We start from the raw sequence: 21,130 nt of genomic DNA on the forward strand, positions 1-21,130 counted from the left end.
AACTTTGTTTTAAATGTAATTGTTTGAATTGTTCATTCATACTATGATTTTCTGGAAAACTGCACAAAAGGGTTTACACAGTAAGTGGGGCTCCCAGTTCTTTCCACAGGGGAGTTCCCATTACTAGCTCACTGTGTGTCTTTCCTGAGACCCTGTGCATACACACTGTACCTTTGGGGACATCAGTTGGAATGGGCCATGTCCTGCTCAGTGAGCACTGCCCCCAAATCCTAAGGTTTCTCTCTCCTGTGCCCTGTGATCTGTCGTGTGTGCTGGGGGCTCCACTCCACGGCTGGCTGAGGCCTCAGATGCCGAGTGTCACCATCTTCAAGGACAGGACAGGGAGGCCACCAGAGGTACGACAGTGGTCATGGAACAACGTGTAGGGCGTGCCAGCCAAAGGCGGGAAGGGGGAGCCTTTCGTGTGGGTGGTAAGTGACATGCTATTTACTTATTTACTATTTAACCCCATTTATTTACTCATTCTGGGCTAGCTTTTTGCCAGGGAAATAACGCTGTGATTGCCACGCTGGCTCCTGCACCCACAGAGGAGAATCTCCCAGGATGTGTCCCTGAGGGACCAGCCAGCTGTGGAGTCATCTCTTCCAGATACCACCAAAGTGCTCGTCAGCAAGGATGTGCCAATGCAGATGCCCACGGGTGTCGAGCAGTGTTCAGGACACACCCTGACTAGTGCCTGTGGCAGCCTCTGACTCCTGCCATTCGGGGGTGCCACATGGTACCCCCTTGCTGTTTTTCTTTTTTTAAATATGTTTTTATTGTGGAAGGGGAACAGGACTTTATTGGGGAACAGTATGTACTTCTGGACTTTTTTCCCCAAGTCAAGTTGTTGTCCTTTCAATCTTACTTATGGAGGGCGCAGCTCAGCTCCAGGTCCAGTTGCCGTTTTCTAGTTGCAGGGGGCGCAGCCCACCATCCCTTGCGGGAGTCGAACCCGCAACCTTGTGGTTGAGAGCCCCCTGGCCCATGTGGGAATCAAAGCAGCAGCCTTCGGAGTTAGGAGCACGGAGCTCCAACCGCCTGAGCCCCAACCGCCTGAGCCCCCCCTTGCTGTTTTAATCACACCTTCCTGTGATCCTTTACAAGGCCAGGCATCTCTTCATGATTGTTGGCCATTTATTTCCCTGCTCTTTGTCATTCTGTACACGGCAGCCCCAGACCGCAGGCCTGGTAGGAGAGGCAGGATGTTCTCAGTGACGTAGTAATATTTTTGTGCTCCAGGGAGGCAGCAGTGGATGTGACACCAACGTACTGGAGACGTGGCTGCAACTGCCCGTCAGGTCCTGTGCCCGAGGGGCCTCGTGTTCCTCTGGGGAGGGGTGAGTCGGGGTGCCCAGACTTGTCTACCCTGGGGGACTCTCAATGTCATGGGTGAGGCTGCTCTGACTCTTGCCGTGAAATATTTGCAAAACGTGCCGTGGAACCGAGGGGAGGCAGGCGGGAATCCTGGAGGGCAGCTGAGGGAGGGAACGACCCTGCCTGGGGTATTGAGAAAAGTCTCCCCCTCGTCCGCCTGGGGATTCACTGCAGGGTGGGTGTCGGGCAGCCCTGAAGGTAGCACTGGGGAGCCCTGGAGTGTGAGCAGATGGGGGAGGATGGAGCAGAGGGCTCAGGAAGGAAGCCAGACTGGGGTCTGGGAGAGGAGATGGACTGAAAAGGCTCCAGAATACTCTGGGTGAGGGGTGGGACCAAGAGCCCCCTCCAGGGCCCAGCCTGGGCACCCATCTTCAGTCTGGGAGGGATCAGACCGAGGCTCAATTCTCCTAATTTGTGTCTTCCTAGGAAATTGTTCCCTCCAGATGGCTTCTGATAATTCCCTTAAAATTTTATTGTCTCTGCTTTGGTTGTGACTCTTCTGCCTTCTCAGCTTTTGTGTTGCTTTCCATGGCGTTTGGGGGGGCCCGGGTCCTAGCTATTTTATCTTCTGAGCTGTCACGCCCTGACGTTTGTGTCTCCTCTACCTCCCTGTGTTGAAACCTAAAGTCAATGTGGTGGTGTTAGGGGGTGGGGCTCGGGGAGGTCCTTAGGGTCAGATGAGGTCGAAGGTGGCGGGGGCCCATGATGGAATCCATCCCCTTACAAGAGTCCCTTGAAAGAGCTGGCTTCCCTCTCTGCCCTCCGCTATGTGAGGACACCGCTTCTGTGTGAGGACACTGCAAGAAGCATGTCTGTGACTCGGAAGCAGGTCCTCCCCCAGCCTGCCATGCCCTGATCTTAGAATTCCAGCCTCCAGGGCGGTGAGAAATCAGTTTCTGTTGTCAGCCACCCAGGCTATGGCATTTTGTTATAGCAGCCAGAATGGACGAAGCACTGGCCGGCTGGTCCTGCTCTAAGTCGTGGCCTGTATCACTTTCCCCAGCTCTGTTCTAGCATCTGCATGGCCGGTCTAGGTTTTTCTCTTAGGAGCTGAGCATGCTGGGAGGCCCTCATGTTCCCTAATCAAGGTGACTTCTCAGGAAAGGAAGGGTCGGGATGGAGGCTCGCAACGCCCCCATCTGGCAGCCGGGCAGAGCTGTGTGCAGGGAACCAGCAGCCATTGGCCCAGAAGGGGGGTGGGGGTGGGGGGCGAGTTTCCGGATGGGCTGGGTGTGTGGAGGAAGAGACGGGTAACAGGAAAGATGGAACTGATGTGATTGGGGGGGTGGAGGGGAAGTTCAGACTCACCAGTCGTGCTGGCTGAGCTGCCCCACACAGCCAGGGCCATAGCAGAAAACTGGGAGTTGCTGATAAACGTGGGGGCCAGCGGGGTGGCCAGGGCGTGGACCGGTGGGGCGGGAACAACAAGGGCAAGAGGTCCGAGGACCTGACAAGGTAAGGTCAGTTCACACTCGCGTGGGTGAACTTCAGGTCCTGTTTCAGTTTGTCCGGGCTTTTCTTTGCTGGGTGTGAGGAGAAAGAGAAGGGTAACTTTTCTTGAATTGAAGGTTTGATTTCTTTTGGGCTTTTTGTTTGTTTTTTATTTTCCTTTTTGTCAGCTGGTCTGTTTCTGGTGACACAGGTTTTCTCAGCCTTGGCACCGCTGATGTTTGGGGCCGGGTCGTTCTCCGTCCTGGGGACCATCCTGGGCGCTGTGGGATGTTGAGCAACCTCCCTGGCCTCCCAACCCCCACGTCGTGCCAATGAAAAATGTCCCAGACATTGACTAGAGTCATGCCCTCCTATGAGCAGCACCAATGTGTGGCAGTTGCCACTGGCGCTGTCAATTAAAAACTGAGATACTTAATTCTCCCCCCGAAACACAGGATTTTCATCACCCCATTACGTCTTCCCTATTTTTTTCTGTGGTTCTATTAATACCTTATTTTTGTCATTTTTACATTCTTTTTTTGTGTGTGAAATGTGTCACAAAGACTCTGTAAATGTCTGCGTGGTTTGCTGTTGTCCCCGGTTCTTCCTGCCCTGGCCACTCCATGAGTGCTGACATTTGTGTCAGTCGCGGCACTGCTTTTGTTTATGGTGTTTCTGCCTTCCTGTGTGTCCCTACAATACAGGGTATTGCACTCCAGAGTAGAGCGTGCACAGCCGTGGTTGAGCAAGTGAGGGGCTGCTGCAGGAGGAGTTGTGCCCCATGAGCTCTCGGCCAATGGCTGTCAGCTGGGGGGGGGTGGAGGTCGTGACCCCTCAGGTGCCAGGGGATAGTTTAGGTCCTGCACAGTAGGGAGATGCGGCTCCATCATTTGATTCCTGGGCCACTAGGTATGGCCTGTTCTGTCCTTGCTGGGAGTGGTTTTTCTTCTGGAACTTCCCAGAGACGTGCCTTGGGATGGGACTCCTGTCACCTAGCATGAGGCACCAGGAACCTTCTGGTGCTGGGGAGCTGCCTTTGCATTGTTCCATGGAGTTCTCCCTCCGTTTGCTCGGATCTCTCCTGCCAGAACTCTCATTATATTGAAGATTCTTCTTCTGAGCTAATTTCATTTCCTCTCTGTCCGTTGTTTTGCATCTTTTATCTTTTTGTTCTTTCTGCAAAATTTCCACAACTTTATCTTTCATTTGCTTTTAATCTCCAAGAACTCAAAAAGAAAAAAAGGTTCTTCAGATGTTCCTTTTTAGTAGTATTCTGGTTTTTTAAAATACATTTTATTGGGGAATATTGGGGGACAGTGTATTTCTCCAGGGCCCATCAGCTCCAAGTCATTGTCCTTCAATCTAGTTGTGGAGGGCCCAGCTCACTGGCCCATGTGAGAATCAAACCTGCTCTCTGGCCCATGTGGGAATCGAACTGGCAACCCTGTTGTTCAGAGCTCACACTCTAACCAACTGAGCCATTCGGCCGCCCAGTAGTATTCTATTCTTGTTTCATAGATATAATCTCTTCTGAGAACATTCTGGATTGGTTTTTTTGCTGTTTGAGCTCTCTTCTCCCTGCAAAGTCAATTTCACCCAGTTTTTTTCTGTTTGAGTCTGCCTTCCACACTGGACAGTTCCTCCGATTGCGGGACACTCCTGGCTGTCTGTTCATAGTGAAGCCCAGGGACGCAGACAGGCAGCCCAGCCCGGAGGACCAAGTAAGTGTGGGGAACACGTGGACTCACAGCTAAGCGGGTGGCTGACGGGAACTCCATAGTGCCAGTGTCGTGAAGTCTTTCTTTGTGGGCCAGTTGGATTCCCCAGGGGTCTTCAGTCTCATGCCTGGAAGGTTCTGGAATCTGCACGCAGGGTGAGGGATGGTGGCTCTCTCCATTTAGCATTCATTATGTGTATTCACCCATTTGCCAACATACCCCCCACCAAGTCTGGCTTCCCTCCTGGCTGTGCAGTGGTGTCAAGGGAGGGACATGAGCACCTGAGAACATCCGAAACAGCTTCCATGCCAGCAGCTTCTGTGTCTCACCCCTACCCTCTGCCTGGCCTATCAGGACCTGGTGCGGTCAATGCCTCTGGAAGCTTCTACAGGTAAATCCAGGTATTTCCTGGGCTTTGAGTTTAGGGTCCACAAGATTGGCAGTCAATTATGGCTCCTCCCTAATTCCTAACTTCCAGAACATTCTGACACCTCTGTACTTTTACTGGAGATTTGAGAAGGATCAAAATTAGATGATGCATTCAGTTTGCCTTAACCCAGGTTTTAACCCTTGTTTTAAATATACTTTTCATGTTTATCCACGTAACAAAAGCAGAGTTTCAAAAGTCGACCACCACTCTAGGGGCTAGGAGAACAGCATGGAATGCTGACTGACTCAGGCATTGTTGAATAAAGCCAATTAATATCTTTAAAATTTACTCAGTTGAATTTTGGCTTTTCGGCTACGTTTATGTTGTTATATACACACGCACCCACATTGGGTTCTCACTGTGTGGCCACAGTGACAGAAAAGTTCCCGAGTCGGAAAGGGCCCCTCATCCCCTTCACATGGCTCACCGTGGACTCAACAGCATGGCCATTTGCCTGTGTGCGACCTTTATGGGAAAGCAGTCCCCACGTGGCAGAGGGCAGTAGCTGCTGTGGACCAGCCCACAGCCATGGGCCCACCATCCTCCCCTCCATCTCCCTTCTGTTTCCCTTTTTGTAAAAAGCCACCTGCTCCATTGTTCAGAAGAATAGCCTCCTTGCTCTGCTGTCCAACCTGAATGTGCACACACAATCCAGGAACAATGGCTGTGGGACCCTTTGCCACCGGCCCTCGGAGACAGGTTTTGACGCAAAGCTCAGGGTCCAAGGGAGGCCCTTACAGGCACTGCAGTGAAGGGCACAGTGGGGATGCCCAGACCTGCTCGCACCTGGGGACACTGAGGCACACACGGAAGGGGCAGCCATGGGCCCCAGGAGTGTCTGCAGGTGGCTAGGAGCCTGCCAGCTGTTGGTGGAAGTAGAGGCCAAAGAGGCTGGACAGCAGCTGGCTGGCGGCAGTCCACCAGATGAGGAAGGCTAGAACGCAGCGGAGGAAGAGGGGTGTAAGCAGGCCCCCCAGGGCCCCAGTGATCCGGGCCGCTGCCTGCTGGGCCTCGTCCTCCTTGGGGCCCGCTGGGCCATCGGGGGCTGCTGCCTGCACTGGGGACAGCGGGAGGGCTGGGCCCAGGCCCCAGGAGTAGCCACCTGTGAGAAGAAAGGAGGAGGGGGGTAGAAGGAGGGGAGGGGAGCCCAGGCCAGCGCTGCCTCAGGGGCCCCCCAGCCCACCCCTACCCCAAGAGGCAGCTTCCTCTCACCAAGCGTCTTGAGCAGCAGCGTGCAGTTGAGGGTGAGGATGAGAGGCGTCAGGTACTGCAGGCTCACCACCGTCACGTAGCAGTAAACCCGCACCACCTGGGGGGCAAGTAGCCGCGGCAGTGACCCTCCGGGCTCGGGCTGACCCCAGGCCAGAGGGCCTGGCAGCCTCGCTCCGCACCCCAGCTTCCCTCACCCATGGGCACCCGTACCCGCCGCTGGATCTCGCGGGCCTCGATGCGGCCGGCCTCCCGCCGCAGCTGCTCCACGCGGGACTTAGCCAAACACAGGTAGGCCTGCAGGTGGGGTCGGGTCACTGCCAGCCGCAGCAGGCACAGCGCCACGATCATCCAGAGGCGCAGTGAGTCAAAGGCCGAGTCTGACAGACTGCGCGGGGGAGGGGGGCGGGAAAGGGGCTGGTGAGGCCACCCCCAGCCTCAGGCTCTTCCCCTGGGCCCCACAGCTCCTTAATGGCTCCTCCCTAAACCTCAGAGACAGGAATACACAGAGGGGGGGCCCCAGCCACCCTCCCTTCCAGCCTCAGCCCCATACACACAGGGAGAAGGGCGTCTCCCCAAAGGGCGCCTGGTGCAGAAGGTCCCGCGCAATGGGCTTGGTCCAGAGCCACAGGATGAACAAGGGTGACAGGAAGCTGGTGTGCAGGAGGAACCTGGGTGCGAGGGCACAGCAGGGTGAGGCTTGGGCACCACCTACCATCCCCTCAGCCTGTCCCCTGAGCTTCCTAACCTCCCATGCACCCGGACCCCCACTTAACTGCAGCATGGGCCGGTCTTCCGACATGGTCAATGCATCCCGGTGGGTCTGGGCCAACCGCAGGCCTGGGAAGGTGAGGAAAGCACCCAGCAGGGAGCCCAGGACTGCCAGCCCCACGCGGATGGCCAGCTTGGCCAGAGGAAGCCTGGGAGAAGAGAGAGGTCCGCAGCCTGCCTGCAGCTCACAGCCTGCCCCTACCCCCTCTCCCTTTCCAGGACTCACGCCCAGTCCCAGCCCTGCATCTTCAGAAGTGGCTCCAAGTTCTGGGTCATACTGGCCAGGCCTGGGGAAGACAAGGAGAAGAGGGACGTAGAGTAGACCCCTGGGGCCTCAGAGCCTACTGTGCACCGCTCCCAGATGGCCTTTGCTCCCCAGGTAGTGACACACCAATGGCAGCCAAGCCCCATGCCAGGCATGAGGACCTGGTTACCTGCTCTGGTTACGTGTAGCTCTTTTCAAAGAACAGGAGAATGTGGTGCAGACCCTTGATTGAACCAGGGGACAAGGTGGGGGCGGGGGGGACACTGAATCTGAGCTTAGTGGATTATACCAGGAATCGGGGGGCATGAGAAAATCAAAGTCCTGGGAAAAACCCTCAGTTCTGGCCCCCAGATTTTCCAGAGTAAAAGCAAGTAAATATGAACTCACAACCAAAGTCACCAAACACAGAAGGAAACAAATCACCACAGAGGAGAGTCAGAAAAAACCCCAAAAGTTTAGACCACCGGGACTTTAGAAATTGGCATTATCAATTATGTGTGAAATGACGGAGGAAAATAAAGCTGGAATCACAGAACAGGCAACACGAGACTACCGCAGATAACCAGGTAGATTTGCGAAGGAACCAATTAAGCTCTTCCATAACAGGAAAATACAACTATTCAAATAATTGGTTGTTAAACAGCATATTAGAAACAGCCATGAAGGAATTCATGAATTAGATCTGAAGATATCACTCAGATTCCAACTCAGAAAGATAAGAAGGTGGGGAATATGAAGGGAGATTGAGAGATGAGGACAGAATGGAAAGTCAAGTCAGAGCTCCAGAGGGAGAGAGAGAGAATAAAGGACAAGAGACACCGTAAGAGAATGGTTGAGAAATATGCAGGATAGATGCCATCCGTAAAGTACATCAAACCAGATAAAAACAAAGAAACCCATACCTAGACATATTGGTGAAACTGCAGAATATCAAAAACAAAGAGATCGCAAAGCAGCCAGGGACTTAAGACAGATCACCTATAAAAGACGGACAATTAGGCAAATGTCAACAGTAACAACAGAAAAGGAACAAGTAGAAAGTGAAAAAGTAAGATGGCAGAAACAAAACCAAATGTGTCTGTCATCACAATAAAGGTAAGCAGATTTAACTTCCAAGTTAAAGGACACAGGTTGTCAGACTTGATTGAAAATATCCAGATACATGATTTTTAGAGACATACCTCAGCATGAGGTCACTGGAAGGTTGAAAAAGAAGGGATGTTAAAAAGGCATAACAAATCTAATCAAAATAAAACTGAAAAGGCTCTATTATAACCAGACAAACTAGACTAAGACAGAAGTGTTATTAGAATCAGAAGGGGTCAATACATCATGATAAAACTGCCAATTCACCAGGAAGATGTAGCAATTCTAAATTTGTAAACACCTTGTCAATTTGCCTCAAAATACAGAGGGTGCCAAAAAATACACATTTTAAGAAAGGAAAACTGTATTAAAATTGTAATACTCAATATAACTCGTATACCAATAACAAAAGATGAATACAAGTCGTGTTTTCTTGTTGTTGTTTTCTTTCTAAATCTTTTATTTATTTTAAGTGTGTTTTTCCAGGACCCATCAGCTCCAAATCAATCTAGTTGTGGAGGGCGCAGTTCACAGTGGCCCATGTGGGGATCGAAACGGCAACCTTATTGTTAAAGAGCACCGCACTCTAACCAACTGAGCTAACCGGCCATCCCAACAAGTCACGTTTAACTTTTGCAATTACAAGAGGTGTTCAAAGTGGTTCCCATCAGTGTCCAGACACTTCTGATGACGGTGAACTACTGCTTGAGCAACGTTGACCAAAGTGTCCACTTGTATACATTTTTTTGGCACCCTCTGTATACAAAGAAAACAATGACTGAACCACCTGGAGAAATTGAGACCTCCATCCAAGAGGGAGATTAACCCTTTAGTGACAAGAAGTTAGGAAAGATGGAGATTTGAATTTATTGGACATAGACAGGCAGTGAATATATGTTCTTGAAGAACACATGGACCAGTCACAAAAACCGAACACACTGTAGGCCATAAGGCAAGTCTTAAGGAATATTAAAGAATGTATTTCAAGTAGACCGTCTTCTGTAACCATGGTATAATTAAGCTAGAAATAAGAATTTTTTTAAAGTTCCACATTTGAAGTTTTTAAAAAGGGCTTAAAAAGAAATCACAATAGAAACGGTAAAATACCCAGAACTGCATGATAATGAAAATACAAGTCAACTCAGAGGTGGACAAAAGTGGAACTTAGAAAATATTCATAGCCTTAAATACTATAAATGATAGCAATAGAAATAGAAGAGGCTGAAAATTCATGAGTTAAGTAGCACCTCAGAAATTGGAAAGAAGAAAAGAAAGCCTACCAGAGCACAAATCTAAAATCCAGAGGTCCCAGAGCAGCTGGTTAGTTCAGTTGCTTAGAGTGCGGTGCCCTTAACAACAAGGTTGCTGGTTCGATCCCCACATGGGCCACTGTGAGCTGCACCCTCCCCAACTAGACCGAAACAATTACTTGACTTGGAGCTGATGGGTCCTGGAAAAAAACTTAAAATAAATAAAAGTTTTTATAAATAAATAAATAAATAAATGAAATCCAGAGGTCCCAGCCACACAAAAGGGGAAAGATCGGAAAGGATGAAAGAAAACTAAACAGCATCCACAATTCACTAAAAATGCAATTGTTTAGCAAGGTTATTCCATGGAAAACATTCAATGTGATCCCTACTCATGACACAAAAGTGAACTCCCAGCAGTTTAAGTGCTTGATGAAACTTGAAATATTGTGGAAAAAAATATAAAATCTCTTTGTGATCATAGGGAAAGGAAGGGAAGGGAATTCTCCAAGACAAAAATCAATTAAAATAACAAACTTCTGTTCTTCAACAGACACCAGAAGTGACGGCTGCAACTATGTTCAAAGGCTCAGCCAAAAATAGTGTGGTGTGTGTGTGTGTGTGTGTGTGTGTGTGTGTGTGTTTGAGCAGAAAGAAAATAGTGCACATGTGTTTAAGTGAATCTAGGTCAAGGGTATATGAGGTCATTAGAGGACTCATCCAACTTATTTGTAGATTCATAATTTTTCAAAATAAAATGTTTGGAGAAAAACTTTTTGAAGAAAAAAAATACCACAAAGAGTAAAAAGACACCACAGATTGAGAATTTAATCACTTCCAAGATACACATATTTTTTCACACTTTAACTTCTTTAAAATTAGGATACATATACCAATTGATAGCACGCAGTAGCTTAACAGCTTATATTTTTTCGGTGGTTCATGAAATAATAATGGTAGGATTAAGTATGCTCCACACAAAGAACAAAGGATCATTATCCATAATATAAAGAAACTCTATAAATCAACAAGAAAAAAAAGACAAACAAAAGCTTTACAACATTGGATTTGACAACAATTTCTTGGATATGACACCAAAGGCAACAGGCAACAAGAAAAAATAGACAAACTGAACTCACGAAAATTTTTTTTTAAATTGTGCATTAAAAGATACTATCAGTAGAGTAAAAAGACAACCCATAGAATGGGAGAAAATATTTGCAAATCATATGTATTTGGTAAGGGGTTACTATCCAGAATGTATATGGAACTCCTAAAATTCAACAACAAAGAAACAACCCAATTCAGAGATGGGCAAAGGACTTAAACATCTTTCCAAAGAAGACATCCAACTGGCAATAAGTACATGAGAAAATGTTCAACATCACTAATCATCAGGGAAATGCAAGTTAAAACCACAATGAGATACTACCTCACACCCACTAAGATGGCTCCTATAAAAAAAAAAAAAAAGAAAGAAAATAATAAGTACTGGTGAGGAGGTAGAGAAATTGGACCCCTTGTGCGCTGCTGGTGGGAATGTAAAAGCAGCCGCTGTGGAAAACAGTATGGTGGTTTAAATTAAACATAATATTACCACATGGTCCAGGAATTCCACTTCTGGGCATATACCCAAAAGAATTAAAAGCAGGGTCTCAAAGAGATATCTGTATACCCAGGTTCGCAGCAACATTTTTCACAAGAGCTAAACCATGGAAACAATGTAAGTGTCCACTGACCGGTGAATGGAGAAGCAAAATGTGGTCCATCTATACAATGGAATAATATTTAGCCTTAAAAAGGAAGGACATTCTGTTCAGGGAAACAAGCCAGTCACGAAAGGACAAATACTGTATGATCCCACTCGTATGAGGTCCCTGGAGGAGTCAGATTCATAGCGACAAAGCGGAACGCTGGGGACTAGGGGAGGAGGATGGCAGTTAGTATTTACTAGAGACAGTTTCAGTTCCAAGAGTCCAAATGAAAAGTTCCATGGATGGTGGTGACGGTTGCACAACATGATGAATGAACTTAACACCACTGAACTGTGCACTTAAAACTGGTTAAAATGGTACATTTTACATGATGTGTATTTTACCACAATAAAATTTTTTAAGAAAGACATACAATTGAAAGAAAAATGAAACAATATGAAACAATATGAAGAGACTTTTGCAGAAGAGGATACATGAATCACGAATAAACAGGAGAAGATGCTCAGACTCCCAGGTAACCAGTGAAATGCACGTAAGACCACAGCAGGCATCACTCTACACTGCTAGGCTGGTACCATGGATCCCAAGTCATTTAAACAATACTGTCCCCCTGGGAGTTTGGTGTGGTCACCACCCAACCTTATAAGCAGGGAGGCCGAGGCAGGGGGCCAGTTGTGACCTCGCCCACACCCACCTGCCATGTGGCCAGGACTCAGTGGCAGCCTGAGCCCTGAGTCCACGGTCTGGACCCCAGGCTGCGTGGCTAGTGGATGTGCTGGGAGAACTGCTCTGAAAATGCTGAAGCACCATCTCCTAAAGGTGAACATGTCCCCATGGTCCCCAAGTCTGTGCCCAAAAGAAATGCCTGCCCGTGTGTACGAGGAAACACATACAAGAATGTTCCCTGTAGCAGATGTGAAAAAACTAAAATCTGCAAACCAACTAAATGTCCTTCAACAGGAGAATGGACAACGACTAGTTTCATCCCATCATACCTGGTGACAAGAAATGAACTAAAGGCACCCAGGCCAACATGGAAACAATATCAGAGAGACAGAAAAGCACAGCTGGAAGACTGCACGTGGCAAAGCTGAATAAATTATTTAGGGACAGAAATGTACGTGATGAAACTTTTTTGAAAAGGCAAAGGAATGATCAACACAAAGTGTGAGACACTGGTTAGGGCTGGGAGTGGGGGGGAGGCGGTGGGATCGGGAGAAGCACCAGGGACACGTAGGAGCACTGGGAATGTTCCAGTTCTTATTTGAGAAGTGGGTTCGTGGGGGTTTACATTATTATTTTGCTTTGTAATTTACATATATGTTCTTCTATGTATATTAAACATTATATAATTTTAAAAATAGAAAAGCAGGAGAATTGGTGAAGATAAAGCTCCAGGAATCAACAGGGCCATATGAGCCATAATGAAGATTTTGGTCTTTATCCAAAGACCATTTGAGTCTGGTGTCAGGCTGAGAAGTGATGTGATCCAAATTATGTTTTTAAAAGATCAAAGAATAGACAAAGTCAAAAGAAAAATGAGAAACTAAGAAAAAATATTTGCCACTCCTATCACATACAAAGGCTAATTTCCTTAATATATAAAGAGCTCCTACAAATCAATAAAAGGATCAACAACCCAGTACAAAACTGGGCAAAAGAACAAATCTTTTCTGGAAGGGAAATAGAAATAGCTCTTCAGCACATGAAAAGATGCTCAACTTCACTTATATTTTCACCCATCACCCATCTGAACTTCACTTCAGATCACCCAAGATGAAAAAGTATGAGGAAACACATTGGAGAGGTTGTGAGAAAACAGGCATGTTCATAGGCACCTTTTCCCGACGGGCGATTTGCAACGTTCTCAAAATTACAATGTACTCTGTTGCACAGGGCCACAGGCACAAAGCGATTCCCATGCAACAATGTTATAGAACAACATGGTTTTGTTCAACACTTCATAGCAAGAGACTTAGATGTCCATAAATAGGGGCCTGGTTAAATAATCATAGAAGATCTATAACATGAAAGACCATGTAACTGTCACAAGAAACAAATCCATATGTAGACTCGAGGGACAAGCTCTAATAGTTATTGTTTTTAAGGGAAAAAGACAAGGTGTAGAGACGTATACACCACCGTTTTATGTGAATCAGGAAAAGTGGCACCTAGGTTTTCTCTGGCAGGGAGAATCAGTGTGGAAGGGTGACTTTCACTCCATAGCCTCTTATATTTTGTGAATTTTGTACCATTTACCTATGTCCTCCCACAAATCAAATTAAAAATAGGTAAATATTAAATCATTCTGTCTGCTGGGGAGAGGTAGAGGGGAACAGAAGTGCCTTTGAGAAGAGCTACAGCCCCAGGCATCTGTCAGCGATAGTGTGAAAGATGTCCCCTCATCCCAGAGCACAAGGGGGCGCCGAGGGTGGCAGAAACCCATGGAGACTGCGGGGGCCCAGGATTCCCCTCCTTCACCTACTATGTGCGCTGGGACAATTAAACCACACACTTGCTGACGTACACAGGGAGTGATGGAGAGGTGTCTACCCCACACCCAATGCACATACCTGGCTCCAGGCCCAGCTCGAGGGTCTCCTCAGGCACCACCTGAACCAGCATGGCCAGGAGCAGGAAGAAGAAGGCGAAGGTGAGGCACACGGAGCGCTCACCCCCTTCCTTGGCGCTGAAGTACAGCTGGGTCACCGTCAGGAACACCTTGCTGGGGGGCAGAGCTAAGGAGGCCCCCAGGCCTGCAGTGCCCTTGCCCACTCCAGCCCCCAGCCAGTGACACCCCAAATCCAGAGCACAAACACCAGGGTTCGGGTTTGGGGTACTGGGGAGCAGTGGAGTGACCGAGGAGAAGAGTGAGCTGCTGAACAGGCCCAGAAACAGGCGGGAAGGCTGCCCATGGCCGTCAGCAGCGTGGGGCCGTGCGCATGGCAGGCGCAGCTGGCACAGGCCTCCAGCTCGGCTCATCATTCCCTGTGGCCAATTAGAAATGGCCACCAAGTCAGTCCCTCCGGAGGGCCCACCTCCCCGACCCACCTGCCCCCCAGCTGCACTCACAGCACCTTTCTCAGAAAAGCTGTCAGATACAAGGGCTGTCTCTCCAATCTGTCCTGAAAAGATCTGGGGGTTTTCACGAACAGGGTGGACCCCAAGATGGGCTTCCCTTCTTCCCAAGACCACTCTACAATGACGTTTTCTCCTACTTGAGCCCCCAAAGTCACAGGTTCACCTCTGCTCTCTGTGCGGCTTAATAAAAAGATTGTTGAGGCATCCCCTTTGCAGCCCCTGCATTTGGGCGGGCCTAGTGACTTGCTTTGACCAAACGGATGGACAGGGATGGGGGGGGTGGCTTGCGTAGGGGCTCAGGAGACCTGCAGAACCCCATCTTCCTTGCTGCTTTCTGCAGCTGCGATGGGGGAGCGTGGCCAGCCCGCTGGAAGGGGGCCTACAGGGACCAGAGCTGAGGCCACCCAGCGGAGCCCGGCCCAGGACAGCAAATGCAATAGCCACTGCTTGACCCCTCCCAGGGCTGCTGAGTCTGCAGCACAACAGTCAATAACTGATTACGGATTTAGGGGGTAAAGAGATCCTTGGTCAGGCTCCCTCATGCCACCTGCCTGCCCTGCCCAGAGCCGGAAGGATACAGGGAAAAAGCGATGGTGAGAAGGCACCAGAACACAGCGATATTGGTCTCCCTGGCAGGGCCCAGCACGTAGTAGTAGGCCTCTGTGAAGAGGTACACACCGCCCGCGTACACGGCAAAGTCCACGAACCACTGGTACTCCAGGAAGAAGCGCAGAACTGCGGGCCACACTGCTCAGCCTGGGGCCCCCAGCTCGGGGCCTCCCCCACCTCCCCACCCTGCCAGGGCGCCGGGACCCACTGGGCTGTTACCGAGGGCATCCATGGCTGTGAGGGGGCAGGTCTCCAGTTGGAAAGGGGCATCTCGGGGCACACAGAAAGGCTTCTCTTCACTACAGCCATTGGCCCACCTGGCAGGGGGTGGGGGGAATCTGAGCAGCATTCTTCCCTTTCTTCTCCCCTGTGCAGCCCACCTCTCCCCACCCCGGCCTGGGGGGCTCAGCTTGCCACGCTCAGCACACAGGAGCTGGTCTGGGCAGTACCTTCTCCCCCAGGATGGGTCCTCTGCACACCATGGTGTGGGTACCACAGCAAACATCCAGTAAGCCGCCCATGCCAACCGGAGGCAGCCCGTGCATGGCGGTGGCCATCATTCATCCTGGTGTGTGCCCAATTCTCCTCTATGCCCAGAGTGGGGCCTGAGAGTGGGCAAAGCAGGCCCTGTGCGCCTGCAGCCTCCCCTATGGGGGCTCACTCACCGTTCCCTCTTGCCTCTGGGCCTCTGCTTCCCTGCCAGGGCCCGAAGCTCTTCCTCAGAAGGGTGTTTGTATCGGAAGAGACTGAGGGCAAAGACAGGCAGTCAGGAAAGCTCAGGCATGGGGGCTGGGGGCAAGGCAGTGAACCCCAAAACCCAGAACTAGAGTCACAGGGAGGGCTGGTGACAGGAGGGGCAGGGACCATGAAGTCCAGGGGGAAGGCCCGGGAGGTGTGCGGGGGTCCTGGACACCCCTGAATCTGCTGGCTAACTCTCCTGGCGAAGCAGGCATGCACTGTCCTGGGGAGAGACTGTAGTTTCCATCTGATCTCAGAAAGGGTCTGAGACCCAAACTGGGATAAAAAACACTGCGGGGGAAACATCTACAGCAAGAGTAGGGTCGAAGGGGGGCTGGAGTGGGGGAAGCAGCTGCTCTTTGGAGTTTGAGATGGTCTCATGTGTGTACATCTGTCAGAATTGATCCAACTGTGCGCTTCCAGTGTATGCAGTTGACAGTACATAAACCACATCTCAATAAAGTTGTTTCAACTTCTGCACAGGGCATGAGGTGGGTCTGGGGGTGGGACCAGAGAGGGCGGGGCTCCTCCCACAGCCAGGAGGGGGTGCCGCTCACCTGCCATTGCAGAGCAGCCAGCGTGCAAAGGAGCAGTGCGGTGCCAGCCTGTGCATGAGGGTGGCAGTGAGCAGGGTCACCACCAGCTGCACTCCGAGGACCGCCTAGGGGAGGGGACATGACGGGCAGTACCTGCCAGAGGGTCACAAGATCCCTCCTTCTGAACCCAGCTATTTATAGAGACGCAGGGCGAGGTGGGGCAGGGCGGCCTCCTTTGCCTCCAGCTGCATCTTGGAGAAGAGGACTGGCGTGAGCTTAGACCCAACCCTGGAAGCCCCTGCTGAGCAGGGAACCCGGACCTGGCTGGGGGGGTGGGTGGGGAGAGCACGTGCTGGAGCAGAAAGGGTTCACTTCCAGCCTCTGCCATGGATTTCAGGTATTAATCTCCCCAAACCTCGGTTTCCTCATCTGGAAATGGGGTGCTTCCTATTTTGTTTCACAGACTCTCACAACTGTCTCCAGAACCTCCAAAGACCCGGGTGCACCCAGTGAAAGCGGCTCCTCTCCCACCATCGTCCCAGCCTCGCAGCAGCGGTCTCGGGCCAGCTTCTAGCTTAACCGTTCACCCTGGTGGTCCCATCTTAAATGATCCCTGAGGCTGCATCGCCCTCTCTTCCTCTCCCTCCTTTTGTCCTCAACCTCCTCACGCCACTACCCGTTTCGGTGTAAAGACTTAGACATGTGAGTGGGATGACTTGTTTTCCATTAGGAATTTTCTCACCAAGTTCTACACAACCACCTTTTTAACAATAATTCATAACACATTTTCACATACTTGTTTTAAAACGTTTTAGGAGAAATGTTTTTGGTAATCATTCTGAAGCTGAAGCTGCTTGAATGTGGCAAATACCAATTTGCTATCAGTCATCATATAATTATGTAAAATTATGTGCTCAGAAGACCTCTCTACTAGTATTATGGTATTGTAGTGAACAAGTAAAATGAAATAAAGATCAATATTAATTATTAAAATTATCCTTTAATCAGGCAAAAATAAGATAACTTTAAAAGGAAAAGCTCTAGTGGAATGGATATCGGCTCTAGCTTTCGGAATGACTGCTGAAAAATCCATCATTAAAATAACTGACTCATAGGATATTTTCTCTATGCCTGTGACTTGTAAACTGAGACCAGAGCATTTTTTCAGTATTGTTGGGGTGTCATCTTTCTGATCTCTAAATCTCACTAATCTCCTAGTCTCACTGCTCACCCTCCCCCCACCAAGTGCCGACTGGCAGATGGGCACTAATGACCACTGCATTGTCAGGGTGGTGGGCACCCCCAAGCTCAGTGGGCCGGGCCTTTCCTGGCCCCGCCCTTCCTCCTAGGACCCCTCCTCTGCTCCCTGGGGAGAAGGGCAGCATCTCCCACCAGCACTTACCGGCGGGCACCAAATTTCAGAGCCTCTGAGCACTCTGCCTGCTTTTCTCTTCCCTCTGAGGCCTCTCTCCTGTGACCCCATCCCTTGCCAGGGTTTTAACAACCAACCTGGCCCAGCACAACCCCAAAGGACCCCAACACAGCTGCACCTCCAGCCTGGACCTCTCTCCAAGCTCGCAGACCCGTGCTTCCCCAGACCCTTCCCATCACTGCAGCAGACACAGCACTAGGCTTCTCCAGGAGGTGCCGGTCTCACAGCCTGCAGGGCCGGCAGGCCCAACTCAAGACCACTCCACCTCACTGTCTGACTCTCTCCCCGGCCAACCCTGCATCCACCCATTCAAGCCTCCCAGACCTCATCCATTGCTGACCCCATCACCCTCCGACACCTCCCCGGGAGGGGGCCTATGGTTCAAACTGTGGTCCCAGCACATAGGACAGGAAGAACGGGAGGAGGGAAGGAGGGAGGGAGGGAGCGATGGGAAGGAGGGAAGAAAGACATGTGTCCTTCACCTAGTGGTCTGTCCAGGGGTGTTCTCATGCCCCGCGCCCAGCAACATCCAGTCTGGGGTCCATGCTCTGCAGATCCCCACAGACCTTCTGGAGCTTCCCATTCGCCCACTCCTTCCCGTGCTCAGACCCATTCTCTGGATCTTTCCTCCATCTCGTTCCGAGAGCCCTTCTGCCACACCGCGCACAGCATCCCACACCCAGCCTGGAACGAAGCCCTCTTTCAAGCATCCCCTCCATCAATATTCTCACTTCAGGCCCACCTCCAACAACCCCTCCTCGGGGACACACACCCCTGTCCCTGGCAGAGTCAGGTTGCCTTCTGGGCCCCTCCAGCCTATGTCTCCCTCGGCCGAGTCCGAACACCTGGGCGCTGGAGGTACCTGCCCTCGCCAGGCATGAGCCTGGCGCACAGGGGCCGGGCTAAGTTTGAAGAACAAACTCAGTGGTTTGCACACGGAGCCGCGAGAGACCTGAGGATTCCAACTATGCCGTCTCCAATTCTGGGACTCCGCTCGCCCTGAGGCCACCCAGATCCCCTCAGAGGGCCTGGCGCCCTCCTCTCAGGGCTATCCCTGGCCCCTCTGCACACCCCGGTACCTGCAGGGACTCCCGAGGGACGCGTCTGCGCGGCCCCACGCTCCCGTAGGACTGGGCCCCAGCAGGACCCCAGACCTCCCTCGCGGGGTTCCGAACGTGCTTGGGTCCCCAGTCCCCTCGGCGGGACCATGACCACGCGGAGGGACCCCAGGGCTCTAGAAAGTAGGGCCCCCAGAACACTCAGGGGCTTCCAGTCCCCTCGGCACGACCCTCGACCCCTTAATAGGTCCCGCAGCCAGATGCTGACCCCAGAGATGGAGACACGGCCCTCTGCACGATCCAGAGTCCCTCAGAGCCCCCAATCCCTACAAAGGGACCCCCGTCCCTTCGGTGTCTCCCTGGACCCTCTCGGCAGGACCCTGGGCCCATCATGGCCCCCACGACTCAGAACGCTCGCTTACCATTTCGCCCGCGGGAGCTCAGTGGGAGAAGCCAGGGGCACCGGCTTAGGGCACTTTATGGGAACTCGACCAATCAGAGCCCGATTCTGGTCTGACAAGCAGCCCGTATGACCAATCACCAGGCTGGGATCCCGGGCACATCACAAGGGACTGCTCGCGTTGAATGCCGGAAGTTGTAGTTCGAAGACGCCCGACTTGCTCATACAGGGGTTGAATCAGGACTTTATCAGGGACACCTGTGTGGCCGCCCTCTCTAAGGCTCGGTGTCCTCATCTGCACCTGTCTAACAGGCCACACCAATACATTCATTCACACACTATCTCCCGAGAGACACTTTTGAGCGTTCAAGAACATTCGATGTCTCCCACTGACTATACTCCCAAGTGCTGCGACTGAATTCAGACCCCTCTTCCTGATTTCAATCTGCCGCCAGCACTATCGTGCACACTATAGCAGCTCGCCACCAGCCACTCTATCTCATACCTCCAGGCCTCTGCAAAATGCTGTCTTCCGTCTTGGAATGCCTCCTTTCTTTCTCAACCTTTTTTATAAGGCAAAAGCTTAATTCATCTCTATCAGGCAGGTCTACGGTTGTGAACCACACCAAAAAAAAAAAAAAAAAAAGAATCCAACTCAAATGGGCTCCAGCAAAAAAGGGACATTTTGGAATCGCAACACAAAACTAAAAGTATATCAGCTTCAGGCATGTTTGGATCTACAACCAAATATCAGCTTCAGAAAACTGATGTTTTCTGTTTCTAGGCTTGGAGGTAAGAGCTTCTAGCATAGGTGCCTAAGTTTTGCTATCTGTGTGTCTATGAATGTGAGTCTGCATGAGTGTGGACATATATGTGGATGTGACAATATCTTGAGGGTCTTTATGGGGGTGGTACCTGAGAGTAGGGCCTATATAGTTGATTGCCTCCTCTTGTAGGTGATTTTGTCTTTGTTTATGGGCACATGTGGATGTCTGTTTGAAGGGGCTTCACTGTTTGTCACTTTGGTCCTCTGAACTCAAAAGTGTCCCCATGAAAGAGGATGGATGAGAGTGGCAGTGAGGGTCACTGGGATTCCCTAGGACCTACACGGGGGTCATGACATGCCCCTCATGGCCAGGGCATACCAGTGGGATCCAGGGAAGATGGGATATGGGGAAGGTGTCAGAGAAGAGGGAACAAGAAAGAAAAGGCAAGGGGCTGGGGGGATTTGCTGCAGGCTCACTGCATGCCAGGCTGGGAGTGGGGAGCACTCACTCATGTGCTTCCTTCAGCAGGCCAGGGTGGCAGGACAATTGTCTCCATTTCATTGATGGAGATACTGTGGCCCTGAGAGGCCCAATCTCTCCTTCTACCTGAGCTCTCCCCTGGGCACCTAGTAGCTCCTGAGTCCGGTGTCAGAGTTCCCCTATGTGGTGCATCACAGCCTGGCCCGGCGCTCCCAATCTTCCCTCACCATCTTTCCATCCTCCTGGTGTTTATGCACAAACTCTGGAGTTGGCCTTGATGCCTGTCTCACCCCACACCTGATCTGTCAGTTCCTCCTGATGGCTCCACTTTCCAGCTGTAACCACACTCCCCGCTGGCCTCACTCCCTTCACAACCTCCACCCAGTCCAGCCTCTACCATCTTTTGCTTGCAATCCCATCCTCCTCTGGCTTCCATCCTGTCTCCCACCCCAACCCCCACAGTCTAGTTTTCTCCTGAGCACCTTGAGGGCACCCGTTAACAGCCAGACCGTGTCCCTCTTCTGCTCACAACCATCCATGGCTCCTACCTCATGCAGAGCAAAACCAGTCTTCTCTCCTATAATACATTGGAAGGTCTATGTGCTCTTTCCTTCATTGTTTGCTCGACATCTCTGTTCTCCTTTGCTCGACATCTCTGTTCTCCAGAGAACTGGATGCTCCTTGTTCTCTGTCCTCCATTGGATATTCCATGTCCCGATCCTCACTGGATTCTCTCTATGTCTGTCCACACTAATGTCCCACATTCTCTAACCACAC

At 50.8% G+C, this 21,130-nt stretch overlaps 1 protein-coding gene across 6 annotated transcripts; it reads right to left on the bottom strand.

Annotated features, from left to right (window-relative positions):
• Positions 1 to 988: 988 nt before the first annotated feature.
• TMEM161A (transmembrane protein 161A) lies at positions 989 to 19,187 on the bottom strand. Of its 6 annotated transcripts, none has more exons than XR_004425649.1 (13): positions 17,619 to 17,915; positions 16,238 to 16,341; positions 15,608 to 15,688; positions 15,162 to 15,259; positions 14,912 to 15,068; positions 13,826 to 13,977; positions 7,163 to 7,223; positions 6,942 to 7,085; positions 6,723 to 6,836; positions 6,379 to 6,553; positions 6,169 to 6,265; positions 2,686 to 6,058; positions 989 to 1,986 (listed from the first exon to the last, which is right to left on the bottom strand). XR_004425649.1 is itself a non-coding variant. In XM_033135001.1 (12 exons), the coding sequence occupies exons 1-12, from the start codon at positions 19,129 to 19,131 to the stop codon at positions 5,805 to 5,807; spliced, it is 1,440 nt and encodes a 479-aa protein (XP_032990892.1). In that variant the 5' UTR covers positions 19,132 to 19,187; the 3' UTR covers positions 989 to 5,804. The 6 variants fall into 6 exon arrangements, 4 of the variants coding, with proteins under 4 accessions (XP_032990892.1, XP_032990893.1, XP_032990890.1 ...); XR_004425650.1 differs by having other exon boundaries at positions 989 to 1,998; XM_033135001.1 differs by lacking the exon at positions 17,619 to 17,915 and adding an exon at positions 19,129 to 19,187 and having other exon boundaries at positions 989 to 6,058.
• Between the last annotated feature and the right edge of the window lie 1,943 nt (positions 19,188 to 21,130).

The sequence above is a fragment of the Rhinolophus ferrumequinum genome, chromosome 18, assembly GCF_004115265.2.
Source record: "Rhinolophus ferrumequinum isolate MPI-CBG mRhiFer1 chromosome 18, mRhiFer1_v1.p, whole genome shotgun sequence".
Classification (NCBI taxonomy): Eukaryota; Metazoa; Chordata; class Mammalia; order Chiroptera; family Rhinolophidae; genus Rhinolophus; species Rhinolophus ferrumequinum.